Below are 12,177 nucleotides of genomic sequence, written 5' to 3'. Positions count from 1 at the left end.
GGGAGGAAAATGTAAGAAGAGTCCTCAAAAGGTGTAAGATTATATTTGAACAACCCAAAGACCAGGCTGGTCGCACCTGCCCAACGTCAGCGAGAGTTTAAGGACCTGCCTCCTGTGTCAGGGGACAAACTGTTTTTGTACACCATTCAACATCCGTGCAGTTGGGTTTTTTCTCTTCTTTTTTGGGGTAGACATTCACATTTAACTTTCAATTTTGATCTAACAAAACTCATATTGTTGGTTACTTTTGATTGCAATGGGCATACCAACAATGTACATGTATTCCAATATTCCAAGACATTTTTAGCTAGATCTAGACGTCTTGTAACTTTTGTTGATATTTCTTGCAACTTTTTGCTATTTTCAAATGCAATTTTCTCAGAGGACAGTTTAGGGGGTTCTTATGCCATGAAATAGTTGTAAGAGAGACTGAAGAAGCTAAAAGTGCCTACATGTACTAATAGACTGTAGTACAACTTAAAATCCGTAGTTTTGAGCCGAATCGGGGGTTCTTGGGTGTACCCCCCCCCCCCTACCAAAATGCCGCCTAACTGAGGATCTAGGAGAGCCTGATTCCAGCATGTCATACCACGTTGTTTAAGTTAGGGTGGCTGTGGCATTCTGGATACCTTTGTCAGGAACTAAGCCACGTTTTCCTTTTCTACATCTCTGGTCTATAGAGTCTAGATCTAACTTTTTCTTTTTCTGCTCATTTTCCGCGCGACGGAGGCGTATTGTATTTTATATTTTTAAAAATTATGAAGCAAAGTAAAAAAAAAATCTAGACTCTAGTCTTAATTGTTGTGGGGAAATATGAATAAGTTAAGACAAATTGATACAAACTGCTGTGCAAAGTATGAGTGTTATTTGAGGACGAGTTGCGACACGAATGTTTAACCCCACTATAGATCTAGTTTATTATTAATCATTTTAGTTTTAGGCAAACATCAGAAAGTAATAAATATTCCAATTTGTCAGCAAAGGGAGTGTGGAGGATACTGTATCTTCTTATTGATCTGTAGAGAGACAAAGCTGAAACAGAAAAAAAAAACGAGAGGTGGAGACACAAAATGAGGATGAGAGGTGGAGACACAAAATGAGGATGAGAGCAGGGTTGATGATTTTTTATATTTTTTAAATAAAAAAATAAAAAATCGATTAAAACAAAATTTAAATCAAGATTTTCAAAATTTAAATCGGATTTTTTTTTTTTAAATGTCGACACAGTTTGGGATTTTTGGTGGCTAAAAGTAAGTTCTTTTAGTGCAAAATGCATTGTCTTTATTTTAACTAATGATTAATTTAAGCAACTGTAATTTTAGAAAGCCTTAATCTACTAGATCTATATCAGTGAATTATGGCTACAGACAAAAAATTAAGAAAATGTCAGTCTAAAAGGAAAGGGGGGGGGGGGGGGGGTTAATTATGCGTAGATAAACTTTCATTTTTATTACAGTGGGTGTGTCTGTGTGTGTGTGTGCGCGCGCTTGTGTTTGTCTAAAAAGAAAAAGAAAATGCTAATTTCAATTATGAAAAAAAAGTAAATTGAATACTGTATTATTTTACTACTTACAGTGACAGAGGGGAAAGCAGACTTTTAAGCATGATTATTTTAGTCTACTAAACCTTATATCTGTTTAATAAAACCAAGGAAAGGAATTCTGAATGTTTAAATATGTAAAAACAGAATACTTTAAAAAAAAAAGTAATTTAAATCACTGAGTTTTATTTTCAAAATCAAGTTGATTAAAATTTTTAAATATCAACTGATTTAAATCGACCTGATTTAAATCAACCCAACCCTGGTTTTCAATTATGAAAAAAAAGTAAATTGAGAACTGTATTATTTTACAGTGACAGGGGGAAAGCAGACTTTTAAGCATGATTATATTAGTCTACTAAACCTTATATCCGTTTAAAATAAAACCAAGGAAAGGAATTCTGAATGTTTAAATATGTAAAAACTGAATACATTTTTTGAAAAGTGATTTAAATCACTGATTTTTATTTTAAAAATCAAGTTGATTAAAATAAAAAAAATCAACTGATTTAAATCAACCCAGCTCTGATTTCAATTATGGAAAAAAAAGTAAATTGAATACTGTATTATTTTACAGTGAAAGGAGGGAAAGCAGACTTTTAAGCATGAATATATTAGTCTACTAAACCTTATATCTGTTTTATGAAACCAAGGAAAGGAATTCTGAATGTTGAAATGTGTAAAAACTGAATTTAAAAAAATGCTTAAAAAAGTGATTAATCACTGATTTTTATTTTAAAAATCAAGTTGATTTAAATTTAAAAAATGAACTGATTTAAATCAAATTGATTTAAATCAACCCAACCCTGGATGAGAGGTGGAGACACAAAATGAGGATGAGAAAGACGAGAAGAGAGAAAGAGAAATTATTTGGTAAATTTCACATTCTAAGGCGAACATTCTACGGTCTGAAATCTCTTCAACTTCAATGAGAATATTTTGATATTGTCCAGTTCGTAAGGAGGTGAGCGTCCCCCCCCCCCCCCTTTCTGTACCAGACTTCTTCCAAAAGATTCAACCAAGTGCTATTTTTATTTAGCGACATAAGAGAAACAAGGATTGAGATTACCTGTGGCTTCTGCTTCTGCTATGGTCACCGAGACCAATATACTGGCAGAGAAGACTTTGCCGCATTTTGAACATTTAAAGGCTATATTTTCACCTGTGGATGTGCCCAGCTTGCAGGATTCTCTCTTACATTCAGCATTTCCAGTTGGTTGATTGATTGAGTAGATGTTTTACGGCACTATCGACTCAATGTTTCCAGTTGGTGACGCCTCGTGTGATTTGCTGCCCACTGTGACAGCTGCTGTCGTCTTCAGCATTCCAATTGGTGAGGCCTCATGTGATGTGCTGCTGTCGTCTTCAGCATTCCAATTGGTGAGGCCTCATGTGATTTGCTGCTGTCGTCTTCAGCATCTCCAGTGGGTGAGGCCTCATGTGATGTGCTGCTGTCGTCTTCAGCATCTCCAGTGGGTGAGGCCTCATGTGATTTGCTGCTGTCGTCTTCAGCATTTCCAGTGGGTGAGGCCTCATGTGATTTGCTGCTGTCGTCTTCAGCATTTCCAATTGGTGAGGCCTCATGTGATTTGCTGCTGTCGTCTTCAGCATTTCCAATTAGTGAGGCCTCATGTGATTTGCTGCTGTCGTCTTCAGCATTTCCAGTTGGTGACGACTAGTGTGATTTGCTGCCCACTGTGACTGCTGCTCTCCAGCTGGGTCTGTGAGTGCGAGTGTCAGGAGCTCGGCTCTCCCATGTCCAGGGATGAACGGTGAAGTCCTTCACATACATTTTCTGGGCGTATTGGTTGGGCTATTGAGTTTTAGTTTAGTACTTCAAGTTTAACAGCACTTGCAAAACAATTAGGTCATATAAGCGCTGAAGATTTGGTGTTAGTTTTAGTAAGAGTTTTAAGGCACTTGCAACACAATGAGGTCATAAAAGTGCCAAGGAAGAGAGGTGTTACAATAGAGTAACAAACATAATAAAGGAGGAGAGATAATTTTAGTTCAATTAAAGTTTATCAGCCCTTGCTAGACAATTAGGTCATATAAACGCCGAGGATTAGAGTTAGAGGTGTTCCTAGACAGTGACATACCAACAAAAAAAGTAGAAGAGAGATTTAGTTTTTTAAAAGTTTTAGTAGAGGTTTTACGGCGCTCGCAACTGCGTAAGGTCATACGAGCGCCAGAAGATTAGAGGTGTTACAAGAGAGAAAAAAACATAAAAAAGAAAAAGGGGAGATAAGGAGACAGAAGTTTCACGGGAAATTTGAAGTTTAAAAAAATAGACGTTTGACAGGAATGAAGAAACAAACCACACCAGAGCACCAGTCAACCACCCACACACACAAATAACAACAAACATATAAAAGAAAAAAAAACCCACCAGACACCAGGAGCTACTTTTAAATAACATAAGTTTTATTTGTTGATAACGGCATCATTTGTTACTCAAGATGAAATATTGACGGCCGCCGTGAGGCAGGAGAAAGTCTCTCGCACACAACGGGCCGCGTGATCGCAGCCAAACACAACATCGACGACACGGAGGCCAGAGACTCCCCCCACAAGAAAAGGGCCCTTACTGCTACAATGTCTATATAAAAAAAGAGGCCCATTTCTTGTGGGGAATCTCAACATGCAAACAAACAAAAAAGTAACAATGGAGGAAACACAAGGAACAAACAAACAAACAAACAAACAAATTGACTCAGTCCAGACGACATATGGACAGACAACTCCCTCAGCCCCCCCCCACAAACACACAGGTGAAAAGACGCCTCAGGTACCCCAATGTATAGATCATCATCGTCATCATAGGAAGAAAACACAGGTGAGAACTGTCCAGTCTACGAAACACGAACAAACCTATTGAAGAACAGACACTTCACATCAATCAGAAAAACATATCATCATCATTATTATCATCATCATCGTCGTCATCATATACACAAAGTGGCCAACACACTACACTAGAGAAATCAAGATCGTTAAAAATCACACACAGAAAAAGCTCGCATGCATGGGGGAAACACGTTCTTGGATTATGATCAAAAGTTTGCGTGACATTTCATCCAGGAGCTGTCTCCGTGATCCACACACATCCATATATATCTCTCCACTCAGATCTGGACACATCTCTCTCTCTCTCTTTGTTTCAACCTCTCCTCCTCTCTCTCTCTCTTTGTTTCAACCTCTCCTCCGCTCTCTCTCTCTCTCTCTCTCTGCCCAGGGCTGTACAATGACTCAGATAGGCCTACATCACCCTTCACTGACAAATTGCCACTTCTCTCTCTCAATCTCCCACTGTCTCTCTCAATCTCTCACTGTCTCTCTCTCTCTCACTCTCTCTCACTGTCTCTCTCCTTCTGTACAGAAGAAAGTCATTCTATAATATATATATATATATATATATATATATAGCTAGCAGGGCTGTACATAGAATTAGACACCTTACCCTTCACTTACAAATTGCCACTTTTCTTTCTCTCCTTTACTTTTCTCTCATTCTCTCTCTCTCTCTCCACGTAAAAGTCACATATTATGTAGCTTGCAGGGATGTACATTGAATAAAATTCATTTACAAATTGCCAAATCTCGCTTTCTTTTTCTTCTCAACCCCCCCCCCCTCTCTCTCTCCCCGTGTGAGGGTCACATATACAGCTGGCAGGGCAGTACTCAGAATAAATGACAAACCATATAACATAGATATCATATAAATAATATACATTCAAAAACAGCTACACATGTTGAACTACCACCCCCCTCGCCCTTACCCTGTCCGCGCTAGTTCCTAACATGGCATGGAAGGGCTACACACTCACACACACTCACAGACACACACACAAAACAACAACAAACAACACAAAATCCCCACAGTTTTGAAAAAGCCAACTCAAGATGTCCATTTGTACAAGGAGTGCTGGCATGGCATACAGCAAAGACAAGCACACACGTGCATATATGCCCCAGCAAAGACAAGCACACACGTGCATGTATGCCCCAGCAAAGACAAGCCCACACGTGCATGTATGCCCCAGCAAAGACAAGCACACACGTGCATGTATGCCCCAGCAAAGACAAGCACAGCCAGACAGCCCCTCCCACAAGCACAGACGTGAAAAGATAACAAGGCAAGGCACTCTAGGAAGTAGAAAAACGTGAAATGGCCACCAGAAACACACAAGTGTTGAAGGGACAGAAGAACCGAACAGACAAACGAACAAACGCCTACCACAGACCGAACAAACGCCTACCACAGACCGAACAAACGCCTACCACAGAGTGCAAAAACCAGCCGCAGCGAGTGCACAGAGTCAAGCGACAATGCGGACTACTCATAACAAAATCTACAGAAAAAAATGTACAGCAGAGTTCGCTTAATTAAGACGAATTTTGACAGACCTCTTGATTTTCTTGGGTTTCACCAGGTTTTTGGTTCAGAAAGGTTGCTCAAATAGAAAGAAAAAAAAAATTAAAAATGGGGGATTTCATTTTCTATAGGTTTACCGCTGTTTTGCTGTTTTGTTATTAAAACTGTGTTCGGTTTAGTGGACATCAGTGTACTGGTTATGGTGGTGTGTGTGTGTGTGCGTGCGAGGATCAATATTTCTGAAATGGCTCAGTCTATACAAGTTTGCCCCAACAAGAAGCATTATAATGATATATTATAGAGGAACGTATTGGCCCAACTCTCAGCAAGGAGACCCAGAACTCTCTGGGAGCCTGGAGGACCAGTGGCCAACTGCAGCCTCTCTGTACTAGAGGCGTACGTGGATGTCAACTTCAAGACAGGGGAGGAAGAAGAAGGAAAAGAGGTTCACAAACTTTGTACAAAATGTCCACGCGGGATGCCAGTAGCACCAAACTCCCCGGTCCTTCGACTAGTCACAGCGTGTGCCCACACGCACAGACACACACACACAGCCTTACTGGAGAAAGTGACGGGGAAAACTGTGGACACCCAACGAGGAAACAAAACATTACCGGGAGGAGGGGGGGGGGGGGCTCACACTACACGACAATGTGACAATGATGCAGCACAGAGGAACAGGAACAACTCTACTGCGCTATGCTCCAACTGAGGTAGGGCCTACTGCCTTCTTCAAATTCATTTAACTGGCATAATAGCAAAAATCAAACCCCCCCCCCCCCAAGAAAAACGACCTTCTAATTTGAGTAACGAGAAAAGACAGACAACGTTAGCCGACAGTAATTTCTTACTTCTTCTAATGCACGCAAATTTCAGTCAATTTTTTATGGAGTGACCTGCAGATCGACGAGATCTACGGCAATGGCTACTTAGGGAGAAAAAACAACCAAAAAAGAGTGGAGCTATTTCTGAGAGTTCTAGGATAGCACGAGACTGAGTCACAACGGACTTTGTTACATGTATAAAGATCTAGGGTGTGTGTGTGTGTGCGAGTGTGTGTGTGTGCGAGTGTGTGTTGGGGGATAAGGGGTGGGGTTACACAAGTTAAGTAGGCTACAATCCAATGCTTGATCGGTTGATTATCTGTAACTGCACTATCCACACAGTCTGGTCAGTACATTCCAAGGGCATGAAGAAATGCTTCCAGGTGCATTAGACACACACACAAACATACACATACACACACAACAACATACTCGTGTCACATGACACGCGCAGCCTGCCTTCACAACTGGGGGACTAAGGGGGTAATCAATACAAGGCAATCAATCATCATCACCATCACCATCATCATCATCACGACCCTGACAATGGGAACAACAACAACAAATGTCACCCACACAAAAATATACCAAAAATGAGACATAACAAAACTAAAACAACAGATGTAGTGGTGGTTGCGGTGGTGGCAGTAGTGGTGATAATGATGGTGATGGTGGTGTCCTAGCAGTGAGTGTGGCTACAAGCTTCACACCAGACAACACCCACACCTCACCACAAGGTAGCTTGTAACTCTCAAACCTCACGACAAATCAAAACTTTCCAATCATCCTGACCAAAACCCAACCAAAGGCATGCGATCAAAACCCCAGGCAAAGGCACACACACACACACACACACACACACATACACACAACAGAGTACGTGAGCACGCGGACCACACATCAACACAGAAATCTACACACTCGCCCCACGGCACATGTCGTAAATCTCTATTTTCATGCAATGGGAGGGAAAAAAACCCAAACCAAACGACTCCCACGACAAAACCCACATTTTCCCAACTCCCACATCATACAGCTTCACTCCACTGCGTGTAAAATCCAGATAAATTCATCAGAGACATTTAGGCTTAAATAAAATAAAAGTCCTTCAGATTAAAAATATCGGACTGGCCAAAATGAGATGCCATATAGCCCTTGCAAAAGTATGGCGTGCCACAATAAGAATATCTCATAAATAAAGGGTGACTGTTCTCCCATACAATTGTACAGCTACAGTTGTGTATATTTATAGAAGATGTATACGGAGGTGACCCCCTGGTTAAAAATGTTTCTGTCTCTGTGTAGTCACCAATGGAAGCGATATCTCTCTCTGTATTGATGCGATATATCTCTCTGTGTAGTCATCACTGGAAGCGACATCTAAAACCAGCCATTCTCCACAATCCATGGTTTCAACATACCAGCTCCGAGTGTCTGGGTTTAACGTCCGTAGACGTCATCACATCTTACACATTTCCACACACTTCTAAATACCATGCCAAGCGGGTTAAAAATAAAAGTCCAATCAAAATATACGTAAAATAACAGAGTGTCACCCCTTCTCCCCTGGACAAAACTGACCCGAACAGTGAACATCTGTGGAATCTCCTCTGAACATTTACATTAAAAGACCCCCCCCCCCCCCCCCCAGAAGACCCCCCCCCATTTGCAAGATAAAAAGTCGTAAACCTAGGAAAAACAATATCCACACCACTAAAACATCGCTCTGAATAAACTGTTTCTCCGCGTAGACTTTTTCCCTCTCTTTGACCTTTGATGAGGACACAAACTTTGACCTTTGATGAGGACAAAAAACATGCACAATGAACCGACCAGACGACAGTCACACGTCACAAGTCACAACAGATACCGCCCAGGGCCCGACTACAACTTTGTGTCCATCGAATTTGGTCAAACACTTTCGGTAGACAAAAATAGGAGGTTATTTCTTTCTCCTTATTTTTTCAGCACTGCTCAAAATTTCTACTACAGGATTCTTTACACTGATCCAGCTCTACTTGACTTTTCCGTTCCAGCAGCCATCTGGGTTGTAGCCCTCCGGCCTGACTGTACTGACCATAGCAGGCCTACTGGTGTCACCAATTCTACCAGTGGTTGAGAACAGGACTTTTAGGTACACAAAGTGCTTGACCTCATTTGGTAGATTCACAGTTCCAGTCCGACACCGGCGATATACATCTCGTAATCTTTCATGAGATATCTTAAGAGTAAGAGGCTTCGGCATGCACTCCAAGGCAGCCAGACAAGACCCCGTACGAGATCAACAGGGGGAGACAACTGGAACAACGCACGCGACAACTATCGCGGCACGGGCAGGCAGTGGGGCTCGGCAACAAACAGGATGTGCTGTACTGAACAACTATCGCGGCACGGGCAGGCAGTGGGGCTCGGCAGCCAACAGGACGTGCTGTACTGAACAAAAACAGCGTGTGGGGAAGGAAAAGAAAAAACTGAACTGAACCGACTTCCCAGCAGACTCTGGGGGAAGCTACGTCTCACAGCGCAACAGGAAGTAGATTATTCTATCCTTGCTGCGACTCTTTTGTGACCCCAACACATTTCTCCGCCATTTCTCATTTTGGCCAGTAGTTATCACACAGCACTTTACACAGACCCTGGTGGCCATTTTCTCGCTGTAACGGCCTACGTACGCCGGGGTCAGTCGGTGAGAGAACACGTGGGTCGCCAGGACAGGGAAACAAAAAGGGACACGCCAGTGTGGGTGTGTACTACGAACAACAGTACGTCCAGGACAAAACCAGGGATCACCACCACCACCCTCCCCACACACAGGGAGACAAGTCTTTGTCCTGTCAAGGAACAAAGTCAGTCCCAAAAAAGCAGTTTTTCCGCGGGATGATTTCATCGACAAGAGTCCAATCCCACCAGGCGACATAGGAAAATTCTTCATCTCTGTATGTATGTATGTAGTAAAGGGTTTTACGGCGCTCGCAACTGCTAAGGTCATATCTAGATGCGTCAGATGCTGTGAGTGGCCGTTTTACACGTGCTTTACGTCTCTGTAGTTCTAAGAGCCCTCTCAGTATGTGCAGGTAATAATAATAATGATTATAATAATAATATTAATAATAATAATAATTTTAATAATAATAATAACAGGTTGTATTTCTATAGGGCTGTATCCTACACAAACATACGCTCTGAGCCCTATATACTGAGCCCCCCTCCTCCCATGAGTAGCCTACAAAACAAAGCAAAAACAATGGCAGAATTAAAAGAAAGACAAACAATCCCAGAGTGACCAGGTTTTATCCAGCATCGTCAGACGAGCACGACACACTGCTGCACCAACATCTGTCTGTCCGTCTCATCACACGGGACAGCACAGGAAGAATCACCGACCCTACAGCAACGGACGAGGCGCGAGCACAAACTCATCCACACTCCCCACACACACACACGATCGAAGCAGCTCCTTCCTTCCTTCCTTCCACCTCACTCAGTAGTCACATAACTTGACCTTGAGGTGGGCCTGTCTCCATAAAGGTCATAGGTCACACACATATAGGCCTACACGTTACGCTGAGATCCTTCCGGGGGAGGGGGGAGGGGGGAGGGGGAAGAGTGGTAGCAGCCACAAACATCTCACCCACCAAGCAGACACATCTCTCACAGATTTCACAAACAGCAAGCAGGACCTTCAGCCTTCAGACGTCCGGAAGTAGTTGTAGGCCTACTTTTCTCTCTCTCGTCGAGGTCACGATGTAGCCAGACATCTATACGTACAACGACAACACAGCTGACCACACAAACGTACCGCCGGCCTGGCAGCCCCGTGTAGCCCGTCAAAAGCACAAAACAGCTGGTTATACGCGTATAAAGCAGTCCGTCCTAGGCACAAAACGTAGGCGAATCAGATGCGGGAACATAGCCATATAGAGAATTGCTGGAATACAGCCATAGCAAATCCACATAAAAGTAGCCAATCGTACGAATCAGTCGGAGAAATGAAGTGGTCATCTTGGGAAAGCGTGCTGGCCGTAGTCTCCGCGGTCTGTCAGCTGCACTCGACGACAGGACAGAGAGACAAAACACACACACCCACGCACGCAAACACACACACACACCGTTGTCTGCTGCCCGGCGCTGGCAGACTTGTGAGGGTATGTGTGGGTGGGTATATGTGTGTGTGTGTGTAAGTGTGTAGGGGTGATAATGTTGGTGAGGTGACGGTGGTGATTATGAGATGCGAGGAGGGGGGGCTGCGTGAGACGTGGAGAACGTTGACCCTATCGTCCCACCGCGTCGACTCTCGGGTTCCCCGGCTCACTGAGCTTGTTTGGCGTCCTCCAGTTTCCGTTTCTTGATGTACAGATTTAGCAGTTTCATCTGGAGAGAACAAACGAGGAGAGGACGGCATGAGACATGTCCACAAAACACAACAAGTTCACATAAGACAATTTCTTTCTGTACAGGTTTTTCCATATTCGTAAGAGTTTTACGGCACTTGCAACACCATAAAGTCATAAAAGTGCCGGAGATTAGAGGTGTTACAAGAGAGTAACAAACACAAAAAAGAAGGAGAGATAAGGACGATAGATGTTTGATAGGAAAGAAGAAGCAAACCACACACGAGCACCCGCCAACCACCCACACAGAAGACAAAAAGATGAATTCTTTCTGTACAGGTTCAAAACTTTTCTTCTGGGAAAACTCAAACAAGAAAAAGACCCCACAGGATCATCAAGGCTCACTCACTCTCCACTCGGTGACAAACTATACACACAAACTATACACACAAACTATACACACAAACTATACACACAAACTATACACACAAACTATACACAGTCGGACAAACACTATTTCATAATTTGTAAAAATGAAGTCATTACACATTACAGGAAATGCCATGACAAAGCAAATTCAAAGTGTAATCTATGAACCCAAAAAGCTGAAGCTCAAATCAGAACCAGATTGCTTGAAAGTAAGAAATGAGAACATTTTCCAATGGAAAGTTAGAGGAGAAAAAGCCCTAGGATTGACACACAGGCCAGGGTAGGGAAGACAGAGACAGACATCACAGAAACACAAACCCATGGTAGGAATGGAGACTTCGTCCTTACCATTTCTTGGGGGGTGGTTAGTTTTGGTAAAAGTTTTACAGTATTTTTTTTTACGGCGCTCGCAACTGCATAAGGTCATATGAGCGCGCGGGACACACCTAATATTTTCAGTTGGTCGGAAATTTTGAATTTTTGCCCAGGTGGCGGCCGAAGCCTACTCTTATCGATTTTAGACCACCAAGGGATCTTTAACGTGCGCAACTTGCACACGGGCCCTCCGAGATTTTTCCCCCTGAGAAGGCAAGGTGTAGATCTTTCCTACCAGAAGATCAGGGGTGTGGCAGACAGACAGCAGTAAGAAAAAGCGAAGGAGTAGCAGTAGAAAGGCTG

The 12,177-nt window shown here is 42.7% G+C and overlaps 1 protein-coding gene across 1 annotated transcript in view; it reads right to left on the bottom strand.

Annotated features, from left to right (window-relative positions):
* Positions 1-8,705: 8,705 nt before the first annotated feature.
* Positions 8,706-12,177, bottom strand: part of LOC101845174 (CLIP-associating protein 1) — a gene marked incomplete at its 5' end in the record, with an annotated part of 62,524 nt that continues 59,052 nt past the window's right edge. Inside the window, 1 exon segment of the mRNA XM_035970484.1 lies at positions 8,706-11,110. Coding sequence (XP_035826377.1) covers positions 11,048-11,110 — 63 coding nt within the window.

The sequence above is a fragment of the Aplysia californica genome, unplaced genomic scaffold, assembly GCF_000002075.1.
Source record: "Aplysia californica isolate F4 #8 unplaced genomic scaffold, AplCal3.0 scaffold00272, whole genome shotgun sequence".
Taxonomy (NCBI): Eukaryota; Metazoa; Mollusca; class Gastropoda; order Aplysiida; family Aplysiidae; genus Aplysia; species Aplysia californica.
Note: the sequence above shows the minus strand (reverse complement) of the source record. Positions and strands in the feature narration are given on the sequence as shown.